Genomic DNA, 15,851 nt, shown 5'->3' with positions numbered 1-15,851 from the left:
TGCCGCAAGCCCCAGTGAGCTTCCAGCTCTAATAGAGGAAATGAGATGAGCAGTAGGGTTAAAGAGAGAGACGACAGTCAGGTAGGCGAAAATGAGAAGGTTACAGATTATGAGTGTGTGGATGACAGCTCCGGTAGGAAACCCATAGATGTTAGAGATGGAAGTGGCAGGATTGAGAGGTGGCCTGAATTTCAGGAGTGAAGGAGATTGTGGAGTCGATAATAACAATGAGGGTGCTCACATGGAGGACAAAAGAGAGGGTGATGTTATCAACAGTGAGAGAGGGAAGAGGGACGACCCTGGAATAGGTGAAAGCAATGAGTTTGGTGTTGGCAATGTAAAGCTTCCAGAAGCATGGAAAAATCCAGGAGAATACTGCAGACAAACAACTAGTAACGTGAGAGATGATGGAGGGTGCAAGCATCAGGAGAGAGGAGCAGAGGAGGTGTGAGAGATTGGGATCAAGTGAGCAGGTGGAGATGAAGATAGTAGGATGTGGGCTTTATCACAGTGGTGGGGGAGAAGGCAGATAGGGTTGGAAGCGAGTTTGGGGGTAGGCAGGTGGATAGGAGGAAGCTGGAGTGGTAGGTTTTGGTTGTAAAGTCAGAAGTAATGTCTAGGGCGGAGTGTGCAGAAGGTAGGGGAGGAGAGGGTGGACAGCGGAGGAAGTTGAAGGTACCCAAGAACATTCCAGACTTATGGAAAGTTCTGACTTCCACTGCCTGAAAATGGATTAAGGGTTGGGCCATCTCCTTGTTTTGACAGATAATAGGTGTGGCCTAAGCGGTATGATATTATACTAATCGTTTTAAAAGGCTACCTCCCTCCTTCTCTTTCTTTTCCTCTTTCCCTGCTGTATCAGTAATTTAACATAGACTTGTGCATGTGCAGTATTATCTATTGTGGCACTATCACCATAGATGGTGCTGGTGAGCAGCAGATTCTGTGTGTGGCAGGAGAGATCCGCCCACACAGACTAGAAAAGCATTGTGGGAAGATGTGTAATGGCTGCCATATGACCAGAGCTCAGGTGAGGCTGCTGGTGGACACAGTCAGACAGTCCAGGTGGGGCTGCAGTGTGAGTGAAGCAGACCAGGGGGTGGGGATCATACCTGCAAGGAGGCTGGCAGATCCATATACCTCTGACACTATCCTTGTGAGAGGCGGCAGCCAACAAGCTGAGAAAGCTATACCAGGCCAGGAGGCCAGTGTCGAGTCCTGCATGTGGCAGGAATGACCACAAATCTCAGAGACTGTGAAAGACTGTCGTTCAGATTAGCTACTTCTATAGAGAGGGATCAAGAAGTGAGCTAGTGCCCAAAGAAAGGGCTAGGTTGTTTATTATTTTATTTCTGTTTACTGGTTTCCATGCTGGAAGTAAAGCACCATTTTCGTTTATTTCACTGGATATGTCATGTGTGGACTCTAATTCTGCACCTAATTACTGCACCACTGACCCCAATCTACCAGGCTAATTACCCCAAGTTGTCACACTATGTAGGTACAGACATGTCCAGATATATGGGAGATCATTGGTATTCAAAGTTATTTTCCATGCACATGTTTGACAACATTAACCTCAATTTATTTTGTCAATAAACTGGTGTCAGAATGGTTTTACTTTCTTTGTGGCCTAATTATTATGTACCGTATCGCTGATCTCACCTCGCAGCATTACAACAAAAGTCTTTTCCAAGTCTTTTCCTGAAGAGTAGAAAAATTAAAGTTCAGACTTGTTTCTTTAATAATCTTTTCCAACTGCCTGCAAAGCACGAGAAAGCTGGATACTCTGCCCCTGGCCACGGAAGGATTTAACATATTTTGAAAAGAAAACAAATGTTTTTAATGATAGATGAGCATCATGTTCTTTCCACAACTTACACACAGATTACTCTGGTTAACATAACAAGGAACATTTATTATGTACCACTAGAAACCCATGGCCTTACAGCTTGTGACTGCAAGTAGGACGATGGTGGAGACCATCTGGAAATCTGTAACCCGTCCTGTGAAAATAAATACATTGTAGACTGCAGTCCTCTGAAAGGGAATGTTAAAATTCCATCTAAGTTATCCATTTAGTTATCAAGTCAGAAATTATGTTTATTGTTGAGAAGGCTGCCTTGGCTATTTATTTGAATTACCTTTGTTTTTTCCCCCCATACCTTGCTAATACATGGTCTGTTTGCTTTAAATAGATTATGTTCCAAACACATCTGACGATGAAGGGAGGTACAGGATCGGCGCACAGGCCAATGTTGGAATGTTTAATCTGAACAAGCTGTTTCTAGCTTTGAAACCCCTTATGGACAACGGGCAAAAACAGCTGTGAGTAATCCGCCCTTCAGCGCTCAGACATTGGCACTGCGACATTCTGGGTCGCTGGTGTGTGTGCCCTTTGAACATGTTTATAGTGAATCCCAAGGAGGATTATGTCAATTTAGAAAATATTTTGTTGATTGATGACCATTGGCAGATGTAAAACAGTGGCATGCATCCAAGTAAGGACTTGGTTTCGTTTCACTTGAGTAGACAATAGTCCACAGAATGTAAGTGTAAAGCTGGGTACACACTATACGATCCATCGTACGGTATATCGTTCCGACACGGACCTATCTTGGTCTGTGAGAAACATGAGGAAGCCACAGCAAAGTGTTCGCCACTAGCATCCAGGCCAGCTGTTCACGTATGTGCGAAGTGAAGGCCAGCTGTTCACCACCCTAGTCAGCAACGCAGTCCAAAATTCAAATAGGGGAGCCAGTGAGGATGACAGTTGCTGTGGTTCCCCTATTTGAATTTTGGACTGTGCTGCAGCCCCGCCTCTGGAGCCGCTGCTGCTAGTCAGTAGGTATTCCTGCTTCTAACAGTGGTGTTGTGTACTGAAGCGTCCACATTCATCATGTCTGCGTGTTACATGCACATATGAACTGGTACACAGCTGGACAAGGCGTATTTATTGTCCAGACGTCTCGGAGTCGATAAAGGCATGCTAAAGACAATTTATTAAATATATTTATATTTGAATTATTATACACGTCAACTACTTTAAAAGTTATTAAAATTGAGGGCCAGTAGCGCGTGAAACACCCTGTATAACAAGGCTCCTAAAGTACCCCACACACTTAATTGAGAAGAAAGTAGAGGGAGATCAAAGATCTAGAGGAATTACTTCAATTAGAAACAAAATTTAGAAAAGCTCATTGTACGTTCGGTTTAGGAAAAAACATATATGAAATATTTTATACAGTCAGGTGCATAAATATTGGGACATTGACAGAATTTTCATATTTTGTCCTCTATTCATCACCACAATGGTTTTGAAATGAAACAAACAAGATGTGCTTTAACTGCAGACTTTCAGATTTAATTTGAGGGTAATTACATCCAAATCGGGTGAACGGTGTAGGAATTACAACAGTTTCAATATGTGCCTCCCACTTTTTAAGGGGCCAAAAGTAATGGGACTATCAACTCAAAAGCTATTTCATGGACAGGTGTGGGCTAGTCCCTCGTTATTTCATTATCAATTAAGCAGGTAAAAGGTCTGGAGTTGATTCTAGGTGTGACATTTGCATTTGGAATCCGTTGCTGTCAACTCTCAATATGAGATCCAAAGAGCTGTCACTATCAGTGAAGCAAGTCATCATTAGGCTGATAAATCAAAACAAACCCATCAGAGAGATAGCAAAAACATTAGGTGTGGCCAAATCAACTGTTTGGAACATTATCAAAAATAAAGAACGCACGGGAGAGCTCAGCAACACCAAAAGACCCGGAAGACCACGAAAATAACTGTGGTGGATGACAGAAGAATTATTTCCCTGGTGAAGAAAAACCCCTTCACAACAGTTGGCCAAATCAAGAACACTCTCCAGGAGGTAGATGTATATGTGTCAAAGTCAACAATCAAGAGAAGACTTCACAAGAGTGAATATAGAGGGTTCACCACAAGATGCAAACCATTGGTGAGCCACAAAAACAGGAAGACCAGATTAGAGTTTGCCAAACAACATCTAAAAAAGCCATTACAGTTCTGGAACAACATCCTATGGACAGATGAGACAAAGATCAACTTGTACCAGAGTGATGGGAAGAGAAGAGAAGGAAAGGAACTGCTCATGATCCAAAACATACCACCTCATCAGTGAAGCATGGTGGTGGTAGTGTCGTGGCGTGGGCATGTATGGCTGCCAATGGAACTGGTTCCCTTGTATTTATTGATGATGTGACTGCTGACAAAAGCAGCAGAATGAATTCTGAAGTGTTTCGGGCAATATTATATGCTCATATTCAGTCAAATGCTTCAGAACTCATTGGACGGCGCTTCACAGTGCAGATGGACAATGACCCGAAGCATACTGCAAAAGCAACCAAAGAGTTTTTTAAGGCTAAAAAGTGGAATGTTATGCAATGGCCAAGTCAATCCCCTGACCTGAATCCGATTGAGCATGCATTTCACTTGATGAAGACAAAACTGAAGGAAAATGCCCCAAGAACAAGCAGGAGCTGAAGACATTTGCAGTAGGGGCCTGGCAGAGCATCACCAGGGATGAAACCCAGCGTCTGGTGATGTCTATGCGTTCCAGACTTCAGGCTGTAATTGCCTGCAAAGGATTTGCAACAAAGTATTAAAAAGTGAAAGTTAGATTTAGGATTGTTTAGTTTGTCCCATTACTTTTGGCCCCTTAAAAAGTGGGAGGCACATATAGAAACTGTTGTAATTCCTACACTGTTCACCTGATTTGGATGTAATTACCCTCAAATTAAATCTGAAAGTCTGCAGTTAAAGCACATCTTGTTTATTTAATTTCAAAGCCATTGTGGTGGTGAATAGAGGCCAAAATATGAAAATTCTGTCAATGTCCCAATATTTATGCACCTGACTGTAGGTAGACCCAAAAGACTACAGTACATGCAGTTTTCCCAAACTCTTCCCCTTTATTTTGGAGATCCTAAGGGGAAGAGAGTACTCCATCTAACATGTTCTGGCATTGCCCAAAACAGGCTCCTCTTTGGAATGAGTTACATCATCATATAAATGCAATAACAGAAATCTGCATGCCCGATTCCCTCTCCTATTCATTGCTTCCACAATACAACCCAGACATCCCAGAGCACACCCAGGTACAACAAAATGCACTTACACAAGTCAGCAGTGTGGGTCTGTGGTGGGAACGTGCCTTGATTGATAAATGCATTCACTTACACAAGTCAGCAGCATACCTCCCAACTTTTGAAGAGAGGGATGTTGGACCCTTCGCGTGCTGAATGCGGGACAGTTGGGAGATATGCAGCAGTGTGGGTCTGCGGTGGTAAAGTGCCTTGATGGATAAATTTATGCACTTACACAAGTCAGCAGTGTGAGTCTGTGGTGGGAAAGGGCCTTAATGGATAAATGAATGCACTTACACAAGTCAGCAGTCGCCGGTCTGTGGTGGGAAAGTGCCTTGATGGATAAACGAATGCACTTACACAAGTCAGCAGTGTGGGTCTGTGGTGGGAAAGTGCCTTGATGGATAAATGAATGCACTTACACAAGTCAGCAGTGCGGGTCTGCATTTTGTGTGGTTTGTAAACATGTCTTCCTGTGCCTTAAAAAGAGCCAGTTGTTTAGCATCATTAAAATATGCACATTTGTTAATACAAATTCATGAAATCTGTATGCAGCAGAATCTCACCTGTAAACACTACTATCTCTATCCTGCGTGTGTCAATAAGCCTGACATGGGTTCCAGTTGGAAGGTCGTCAAGAAAAGGTTGACAGTACAGAAGATGGACAGGTACAAAAAGTCGACAGGCTCAAAAAGTCGGCAAGGATATGGTCGATACATTGTTTTGTTTGTTAGGGTTAGGCACTAACCAGAGGGTTAGGGTTAGGCTGCGGAAGGAACGGTTAGGTTTAGGGACTTACTGGACGGTCAGGTTTAAGCACCAAGGGGAATGGTTAGATTTAGGCACCAAGGGGGATGGTTAGGTTTAGGGTGAAGATTAGGGTTAGAAAAACAGAAAGAAACACGAGTCGAACATTTCTATGTCGACCATTTCCATGTCGACCATTTTAACCTATCGACCTTCTATACTGTCTAACTTTTGTCATGTCGACCTTCCCTATTAACCTTCGTGTGTTGACCAAATGATTGACGACCTTTTCGTTGTCGACCTTTTGTATCACATCTAACTAAAGTTGAAATGTGTAGTCATTATCTGGTACACCAGCAGAGGGAGCCATAAGACAGTGAAAGTTTATTGCAGATGTGTATTATAAGAGCAGCCTTAATTTACAACATTTCTTATAAAGTAAAAAAAAATAAATTACTGGAACATGCACTTTCGTCTTTATTACTACTTATTCCAGAGAAAGTGGCACAATCATTGTTATTAAATGTCTAACAGGAGTCAGGAAACTGAGTAGTCAAACATCGCTAGAATAATGTACAGCATTTGCAGAGAAAATAATAACACGCTGTTAAGGAAGAAAGTGAGCGTTGGATTACAATTAAAAGAAAACTCAGTTCCAATTTAGATACAGTCCTGACTAAGGAACATCTATTGTTAGAAGAAAAGTTATTTTGCAAAGTGTTTATTGTGTCTAAATGTAAAGGAAATGCAAATCTGTCTGAGGACTGAGCCCAGAGACATACATATGCTATAGGCAAACTCTCAAAGCGGTCGTCCCACACACTAGCCCTGATTTAGAGTAGGACGCAGTGGCGTTGTTGGACGGGTCGGAGTGACATGCGTCTGCGTCTCACCGCGCATGCCTCCCGATGGTGTTGGTACAGAGACCCAGTACTGTGTAACATGCACGGTCGCAGAAATACATTGGGCATTCCTGGGCGGCACTGGGAGGTAATGGGGGTGGCTAATCAGATGCAGGCAGATGTTGTATCTTATGGGAGTGTCGTGGGGGTGTTACTGATGGTCACACAAGAGGCCGTACTCAGGCGGATAATCTGTACCTGCCATAGGGCCAGTGCAAGTTCCGATGGTGTGACTGATTGGTGGCGTCTGCAGACGCATCAGATGGTAATGCAGCATCTATGGACGCTGCAAGTGGGCTTCTTGCTTGCACGATCAGATGAACGGCTGTACACCAGGGACGGGCTTTGTAGCCTCATTAGCATAATGTCACCAACGTGACTTTGGCGAAAGATGCAAAGACAGCTGCGTCCAGCTCAACATCAGCCCCATTACTGTGTATCATACATTCATTCCTTCTATAAGACCAAGCAGCTGCAGTGTGGCTCATTCTTGCACTTTCTCACAGGGATACTGGGGCTGATTCTAGGTTGAGAGCAAAGCAAAAAGAAGTAACTGTGCACCTGGGTAATACCATACTTGCCGACAATCAGCTCCAGCCTTCCGAGAGGGAGCTGATTGTCGGCTAATAGCGGGGGCGGAGCCTGGGCGGGGCGACCATTTTGGGTCACACTGGGAGTGGAGCCGGGGGCGGAGCCGCACGAGCCCGTCATCGTGACTCCGCCCCCTCTTCACAATGCCGTGATTTTCGGCATTTTGAAGCAGGGGGCGGGGCCACGATGACGCGATTCTGCGCGGATTGCGTCACCGGACCCCCCGCTGCGACGATTTCTGTTTTTTTCAGGGGGGAGGTGGGGAGGGTGTGAGACTTCCGGGAGGCTTGCCTGCCTTTCCGGGGGGCCGGGAGCGGCACCCAAAAATCGGGAGGCTCCCGGCCAAATCGGGAGGGTAGGCAAGCCTGGGTAATACCACGCTGCACTGCAGGTGGGGAAGATGTAATGTGCAGAGAGATTTAGATTTGGGAGGGGTGTGTCCTAAATTGCAGTGTAACTATAAAGCTGTCCAGCATTTGTGGGCTACATGCAAGAGCAGCCAGTATTTACCCCACATGCAAAACAATAAATGTACCTGCACCCCTTACATTGCACCATGGCTTGTCCAGGTGCACAGTTACTGGCCTTGGTTTTGTTTTGCTCCCAACTCAGAATCAGCCCCAATGTTTGTAGCAAGGTGACAGCACATCTATTAATTGTTGTCCCTCTGTTCTTTACAGGTCACCTTCAGAATCCGTTTTAGGGGATGTAGTTCAGATCCCGGTGGGCGGGATCCCGGCGGTCAGGATGCCGATGCCCAGATTCCCAACACCAGCATCCCGACCGCTAACATCCCGAGGGGGAGGGAGTATGGGGTTTCGGTTAGGGGTTAGGCACTAGGGGGAGGTTTAGGGTTAGGCTGCGGGGTTGGGAAGGGGGATGGGCAGGAGGGGTTAGGTTTAGGCTGCGGGGAGGGAGGGTTAGGGTACTTACTGGCAGGCGTCAGTATTCTAACCCAGTCGGGATGCTGGCATCGGGAGTCTGAACAGCGAGATCTTAAGCGCAGGCATCCCGTACTCAACCCTATTTTAGTAACATTGAGCTTCCATAACTCAGATAAACCTTTATGAGTTTGTATATCCAACCAATAGAAGAAAGGGGATGTAGTCAGGATGCCGGCGGTCAAAATGCTGACCGCCAGAATCCTGACACTGATAGCCCAGCATGGGACTAAAGATAGGCGTCTAAATACTGTTGCCTATCATTAGCTCCATGCCGAAATCCTGACACCTGGCATACCGAACGTAGGTTAGCTGGGTGTCATGACGTGTTAGCCGCAGGGGGGGAGGGTTAGGTTTAGGCACCCCCGGGGGGACTTAGGGTTAGGCACCCCCCGGGAGGGTTAGGTTTAGGCTAGGGGAAAGGGGGGGGTTAGGGTTAGGTACCACCGGGGAGAGGTTAGGGTCAGGCCAACCCCCCCCCCCCGGGAAGGTTAGGTTTAGGATACGGAGAGGGGGGGTTAGGGCTAGGCACCACGGGGGGGACTTAGGGGTAGGCACCTCCCCCTGAGTCTTAGGTGTCACACGCCGGCCTGGAGACCCCAGAATCAGACCCCGTCGCTTACCTGTGCGGGCGCTGACCCGCACTGTCTTCCGGCTCCCGCGCTGTACGCTCCTTCCTCTTCTCCCAAGGCAGTCTCTGCTGTTGTCCTCTGGAGGGTCCCGCTGCTGTGCTGCTCCCACGCCGGCTCCTGCTGACCGCTGGTCCCCGCTGACTACCTCCAGGAAGCGCTGTCCTCCGGTCCATGGGCGCGGCCATCTTGGATTGCCCATGTGACCCCACTACCACCAATGAGGAGCCTTCTCCTTCTTTCTCAGCCTGTCAGCTCCCAGTGTCCACTATAAAAGGATCCCCAATGCTCACACAAGTTGCCAGTGCAACTAGTTTCTTAGTTTAGCTAAGCAAGCCTTCCCACTGCGCTCCAGCCGCTCCACGTAGCCGCTCAGCTATCAACGTCTACCCACGGCTATCCAGTCGCTCCACGTAGCCACTCAGCTACCAACGTCTACCCACGGCTAACCAGCCGCTCCACGTAGCCGCTCAGCTACCAACGTCTACCCACGGCTAACCAGCCGCTCCACGTAGCCGCTCAGCTACCAACGTCTACCCACGGCTAGCCAGCCGCTCCACGTAGCCACTCAGCTACCAACGTCTACCCACGGCTATCCAGCCGCTCCACGTAGCCACTCAGCTACCAACGTCTACCCACGGCTATCCAGCCGCTCCACGTAGCCACTCAGCTACCAACGTCTACCCACGGCTATCCAGCTGCTCCACGTAGCCACTCAGCTACCAACGTCTACCCACGGCTATCCAGCCGCTCCACGTAGCCACTCAGCTACCAACGTCTACCCTCGACTATCCAGCCGCTCCACGTAGCTTCCTAGCTACCTCGTTACTGCCGCATTCCTCAAACTCCTGTCAGTTCGCTGCACCCTCTCATGCGGAGAAACTTCATTAAGCCAAGTCTCCTCCAGCGAGCGTCTGCGCCAAGTAATACAGATCCAAGGCCCAGTCCGGGAACACAGCTCCTAAATTCCACGTTTGTGACAGTTTGCACTGGCCAGATGGACTCGGCAAGTGGTCAAGGATCTGGGATAGAAGCCTCGCAGGATGTACTATCCCGTCTGGAAAGACAGGAGACCTCTCAGGCTCAGCTGATCCAATTTATCCAAGATATGTCGTCACGCCTGGACAACATTCAGTTCTTACTGGCTCATCCCGCTCCCGCTGGCTCCCAAGCCGCCTCTCCTCCTGTGGTGTCACCTGCTCCTCCGGTTCTACCTCCTGCTCGTCTTCAGCTCTCCCCTCCGAGCAAGTTCGATGGCAACCCCAAATTATGCAGGGGTTTTTTAAACCAATGCGAAATCCAATTCGAGCTACAATCCTCCAACTTTCCGACGGCCAGAACCAGGGTGGCATATATCATCTCTCTACTCTCTGGCCAAGCACTCGATTGGGTCTCGCCCCTTTTGGAGAAGTCGGATCCCCTGCTCTCCAACTACCCCGAATTTGTTGCTACATTTCGCAAAATCTTTGATGAACCCGGAAGAACCACTTCCGCATCAGCTGATATTCTACGCCTCCATCAGGGCAGCAGGACCGTCGGCCAATACGTAGTCCAGTTCCAGACTCTGGCTTCAGAACTCAATTGGAACGAGGATGCCCTCATCGCTGCCTTCTGGAGTGGCCTTTCTGAAAGGCTCAAAGACGACCTAGCTTCCCGTGACCTTCCAACCAGTTTGGATGGGTTAATCTCTCTCTGCAACAAGGTGGATCTCCGTCACAGGGAGCGTGCCTTGGAAAGAGGCAGATTTGATCGTGGAAGGCCATGTCCAGTTTCCCGCTTACCCTCTCCTCCTCTGGGCGAAGAACCCATGCAGGTCAACCGCTCTCATTTATCGGCTGAGGAGCGGCAGAAAAGGCAGAGGCAGAACCTCTGTATGTACTGCGGATCTCCTCAACATTTAGTTAAAACTTGTCCCATTCGTCCGGGAAGCGCCTCCTCCTAACTTATGAAAGAGAGGTTAAGTTAGGAGTTGCCATTGAATCACAAAGGAAGTCTGATTCCACCATCCAGGCTCATTTAAAGTGTCCTCGAGGTTCCAAAGCTGTATTAGCCCTTCTGGATTCCGGAGCGGCAGAGAACTTTGTCACTACTGAATTTGTCCAGAAGCATCAAATCCCCATGGAAGCGTTGCCTCGAGTCATCACTTTAACCGCCATCGATGGTAGTCGCATTTCTAGTGGAACCATCACCCATCGTACAACACCACTTAAACTTACCATTGGGGTGCTCCATTCCGAACAACTATCCTTCCTAGTGATTCCCAAAGCCTCTCATTCTTTAGTCCTCGGATTACCCTGGCTACAGAGGCATTCACCTCAAATCAATTGGACCACCATGCAAATAATCTCCTGGGGTTCCAATTGCTTCAAAGGTTGCCTTCAGCGGGTAATACCTATCAGATCTTCCGTTGTACGGGATTCTACAGACCTGCCCAAAGCCTACGATGGGTTTCAGGACGTCTTTAGCAAACAGAGCGCAGACCTGTTACCTCCCCATCGTGATTGGGACTGTCGCATAGATCTGATTCCCGGGAAGAATCCTCCTAGAGGCCGAACCTATCCTCTATCTCTCCCTGAGACTCAGGCCATGTCGGAGTACATTACGGAAAACTTAAATAAAGGCTTCATTCGACCTTCCACGTCTCCAGCAGGGGCTGGATTTTTCTTCGTAAAAAAGAAAGATGGTGGCTTGCGCCCGTGTATTGACTACCGGGGTCTTAATGAAATAACTATTAAGAATCGCTACCCTCTTCCTCTCATTACAGAGTTATTTGATAGAGTCAAGGGAGCCACAGTTTTTTCCAAACTCGACCTAAGAGGAGCCTATAATTTAATTTGTATCCGTCCAGGCGATGAATGGAAAACGGCCTTCAACACCAGGGATGGGCACTACGAGTATCTCGTTATGCCCTTCGGCCTCTGTAATGCTTCGGCCGTCTTCCAGTTTTTCATCAATGAAATCTTCCGGGACCTCTTGTACAAGTGTGTGGTCATTTACTTAGACGACATTTTGATTTTTTCTCAAGACCTCCAAACTCATCGAGACCAGGTCAAACAAGTCCTTCTGAGGTTGTGGTCCAATCAACTGTTTTGCAAATTAGAGAAGTGTCTGTTTGAGGTCTCAAGTGTACCATTCCTGGGATACATTATCTCCGGAACAGGCCTTCAAATGGATTCGTCAAAACTACAAGCCATTCTTGATTGGTCTCTTCCTTCTTCCTTAAAATCCATACAAAGATTCCTAGGATTTGCCAATTACTATCGCAAGTTTGTAAAAGGTTTCTCGACTCTGGTAGCTCCGATTACAGCCCTCACCCGCAAGGGAGCAGATCCAACTATATGGCCCGTCGAAGCTACCTCTGCATTTCAACTTCTTAAGCAAGCCTTCATCTCCGCTCCCATCTTAAAGCAACCAGACTCCACCCGGCCCTTTATCCTGGAGGTGGACGCATCCTCTGAAGGTATCGGTGCAGTGCTCTCCCAGCGATTTAAAGATGAAAAACTTCATCCCTGTGGTTTCTTTTCCCGGAAGTTTTTGCCTGCAGAGAAGAACTACACCATTGGAGATCAAGAGTTACTCGCCATGAAACTAGCCCTCGAAGAATGGCGATATCTTCTAGAAGGAGCTCATTACCCCATTACCATTTTTACTGACCATAAGAACCTCCTTTATCTTAAATCTGCAAATTGCTTGAACCCTCGTCAAGCCCGGTGGGCAATGTTTTTCTCCAGATTTAACTTCAAAGTCTCCTATCGCCCCGTTTCACAAAACCTCAAAGCCGACGCACTCTCCCGTTCCATGACGAGCAACCTGATCTACCCATGGAACAGCCCCAACCAATCTTGAATTCAGCTTTCTTCGCCTCTACCCAATTATCTTCTATACCCCCGGTTGGGAAGATCGCTCCGGAACTCCGCAAGAGGTTACTGCATTGGGCTCATGCTTCCCGGTTCTCTGGTCACCTGGGTATGGATAAAACCCTAGAATTTATCCAGCGGTCCTATTGGTGGTCTTCGATGAAAAAGGACGTCAGGTCTTATGTGTCTTCGTGCATCAAATGTGCCCAACACAAGATACCTCGGCGGGTTCCACACGGTCAACTCCAACCTCTTGCAATTCCATCTAAGCCATGGACTCACCTATCTATGGATTTCATCTCTGATCTTCCTCCATCTCGGGGCCACAACACAATTTGGGTTATTGTGGATCGTTTTTCTAAAATGGCTCATTTCGTACCACTTACTGGGCTTCCGTCTGCACCTCTACTCACCCAGAGCTTTATAAAAGAGATCTTCAAGCTCCACGGCCTTCCTCAAGAGATCATCTCCGACAGGGGAGTACAGTTCGTAGCGAAGTTCTGGAGGTCACCCTGCTCAGCCCTTCAGGTAAAACTCAAATTTTCTACCGCTTATCATCCCCAGACCAACGGTCAGACCGAAAGGGTCAATCAAGACCTGGAACAGTTCCTGCGCACTTTTGTCTCCTTCTCCCAAGATGACTGGATTGAACTTCTTCCTTGGGCCGAATTTGCCCACAATAATCATTATCACACGTCCACCAGCTCAACTCCTTTTTTTACAGTTTTTGGTCAACATCCTCGAGTGCCAGATTTCCCTCTTCTCCCCACATTAGATGTGCCTGCGGCCAAAATGCCCCTTCAACGGTTCTCCAACATCTGGGAAAAGGTTCGTTCCTCTCTGACTAAAACGTCAGCCCGGTACAAGAGATTTGCTGACCCGGTACAAAAGACGAGCGGTTACAAATTTCCGACCTGGGGATATGGTCTGGCTCTCTACCCGAAACCGAAGACTCCGAGTACCCTCGATGAAATTTGCTCCGCGATTCATTGGTCCATTCCCAATCATCAAAGTCTTGAATCCTGTGGCTTACAAGTTAAAGCTTCCTCCATTTCTTCGCATTCCAAGTTCTTTCCATATTTCTCTTTTAAAACCACTAGTCTTAAACCGATTTCAGAAGGTCCTGCCTAAAGCTTCTAGTGTTCAAACACAGCAGGGAGAGGAGTTCGAAGTTGACAGAATCTTAGATTCCCGTTGTCGATACAACCGTCTTCAATACCTCATCGACTGGAAGAATTATGGTCCGGAGGAACGAATCTGGATAAATGCCTCCGATGTCCATGCACCCCGTCTGGTCAAAGCGTTCCATGTGAAATTTCCTCATAAACCAAGGAAGTGTCCGGTGGCCACTCTTGAAGAAGGGGGTACTGTCACACGCCGGCCTGGAGACCCCAGAATCAGACCCCGTCGCTTACCTGTGCGGGCGCTGACCCGCGCTGTCTTCCGGCTCCCGCGCTGTACGCTCCTTCCTCTTCTCCCAAGGCAGTCTCCGCTGTTGTCCTCTGGAGGGTCCCGCTGCTGTGCTGCTCCCATGCCGGCTCCTGCTGACCGCTGGTCCCCGCTGACTACCTCCAGGAAGCGCTGTCCTCCGGTCCATGGGTGCGGCCATCTTGGATTGCCCATGTGACCCCACTACCACCAATGAGGAGCCTTCTTCTCTCTCAGCCTGTCAGCTCCCAGTGTCCACTATAAAAGGATCCCCAATGCTCACACAAGTTGCCAGTGCAACTAGTTTCTTAGTTTAGCTAAGCAAGCCTTCCCACTGCGCTCCAGCCGCTCCACGTAGCCGCTCAGCTATCAACGTCTAGCCACGGCTATCCAGCCGCTCCACGTAGCCACTCAGCTACCAACGTCTACCCACGGCTAACCAGCCGCTCCACGTAGCCGCTCAGCTACCAACGTCTACCCACGGCTAACCAGCCGCTCCACGTAGCCGCTCAGCTACCAACGTCTACCCACGGCTAACCAGCCGCTCCACGTAGCCGCCCAGCTACCAACGTCTACCTACGGCTAACCAGCCGCTCCACGTAGCCGCTCAGCTACCAACGTCTACCCACGGCTATCCATCCGCTCCACGTAGCCACTCAGCTACCAACGTCTACCCACGGCTATCCAGCCGCTCCACGTAGCCACTCAGCTACCAACGTCTACCCACGGCTATCCAGCCGCTCCACGTAGCCACTCAGCTACCAACGTCTACCCACGGCTATCCAGCCGCTCCACGTAGCCACTCAGCTACCAACGTCTACCCTCGGCTATCCAGCCACTCCACGTAGCTTCCTAGCTACCTCGTTACTGCCGCATTCCTCAAACTCCTGTCAGTTCGCTGCACCCTCTCATGCGGAGAAACTTCATTAAGCCAAGTCTCCTCCAGTGAGCGTCTGCGCCAAGTAATACAGATCCAAGGCCCAGTCCGGGAACACAGCTCCTAAATTCCACGTTTGTGACATTAGGGTTAGGCACTCCCAAGGGAGGGTTGGTGGGGTGGGGGAGGGGAAGGTTAAATATACTTACCAGCCGACGTCGGGATTATGATGTGTTGGGCTTTCAGGGTCGAGATTTGACTTTTAAGCCGTCGGTATTTCATACCCAACCCAAAGAAAGACCTTCAATTCTATAAAATACTGAACAATAGAAAATGAAAAACCTGAATTGTTATCACATTGTGCAGGTTCCCAATCTACTTAGCTCTGCACTGAATACATCAATGTTCATTATTATTTCTAATCTTGTTCTTATACCGCATTCCTTTTTTTAACAAAACTGTTCTTTCGGTGTTACAGACAGACTTTATTTTTTACATGTTTTATCTTATTGTACCATATTACTATTACAGATCTCACATTGTGCAATAAGCAGGTGCATTTGTATTGAGTTTCTTCTGAGCATGAAATTTCCATACTCTATTTCCAATTCAAAATGTAAATACATTGCGGCTAACTTATCTGTCTTACTTGCACTGACTGCGCAATTCTTTTTCAGAGCTTTGAAAATACTGTCCGGCTTCCCAAATCTTTATTACCAGAGGTATGTCATAATTAAGGATAAACCCCAATGATCACGGTCTTGTTT

The 15,851-nt window shown here is 47.8% G+C and overlaps 1 protein-coding gene across 2 annotated transcripts in view; it reads left to right on the top strand.

Annotated features, from left to right (window-relative positions):
- Positions 1 to 15,851, top strand: part of LOC148475018 (uncharacterized) — a 119,379-nt gene that overhangs the window by 77,209 nt on the left and 26,319 nt on the right. For both annotated transcript variants that reach the window (XM_088457802.1, XM_088457801.1), the window contains 2 exons: positions 2,199 to 2,328; positions 15,762 to 15,806. In XM_088457802.1, the coding sequence (XP_088313928.1) occupies positions 2,199 to 2,328; positions 15,762 to 15,806 (175 nt within the window). The remainder of the gene's footprint in view (positions 1 to 2,198; positions 2,329 to 15,761; positions 15,807 to 15,851) is intronic.

Source organism: Taudactylus pleione, unplaced genomic scaffold, assembly GCF_031769625.1.
Source record: "Taudactylus pleione unplaced genomic scaffold, aTauple2 ptg000788l, whole genome shotgun sequence".
Taxonomy (NCBI): Eukaryota; Metazoa; Chordata; class Amphibia; order Anura; family Myobatrachidae; genus Taudactylus; species Taudactylus pleione.
The sequence above is the reverse complement of the archived record's forward strand: the minus strand, read 5'-3'. Positions and strand labels throughout refer to the sequence as shown.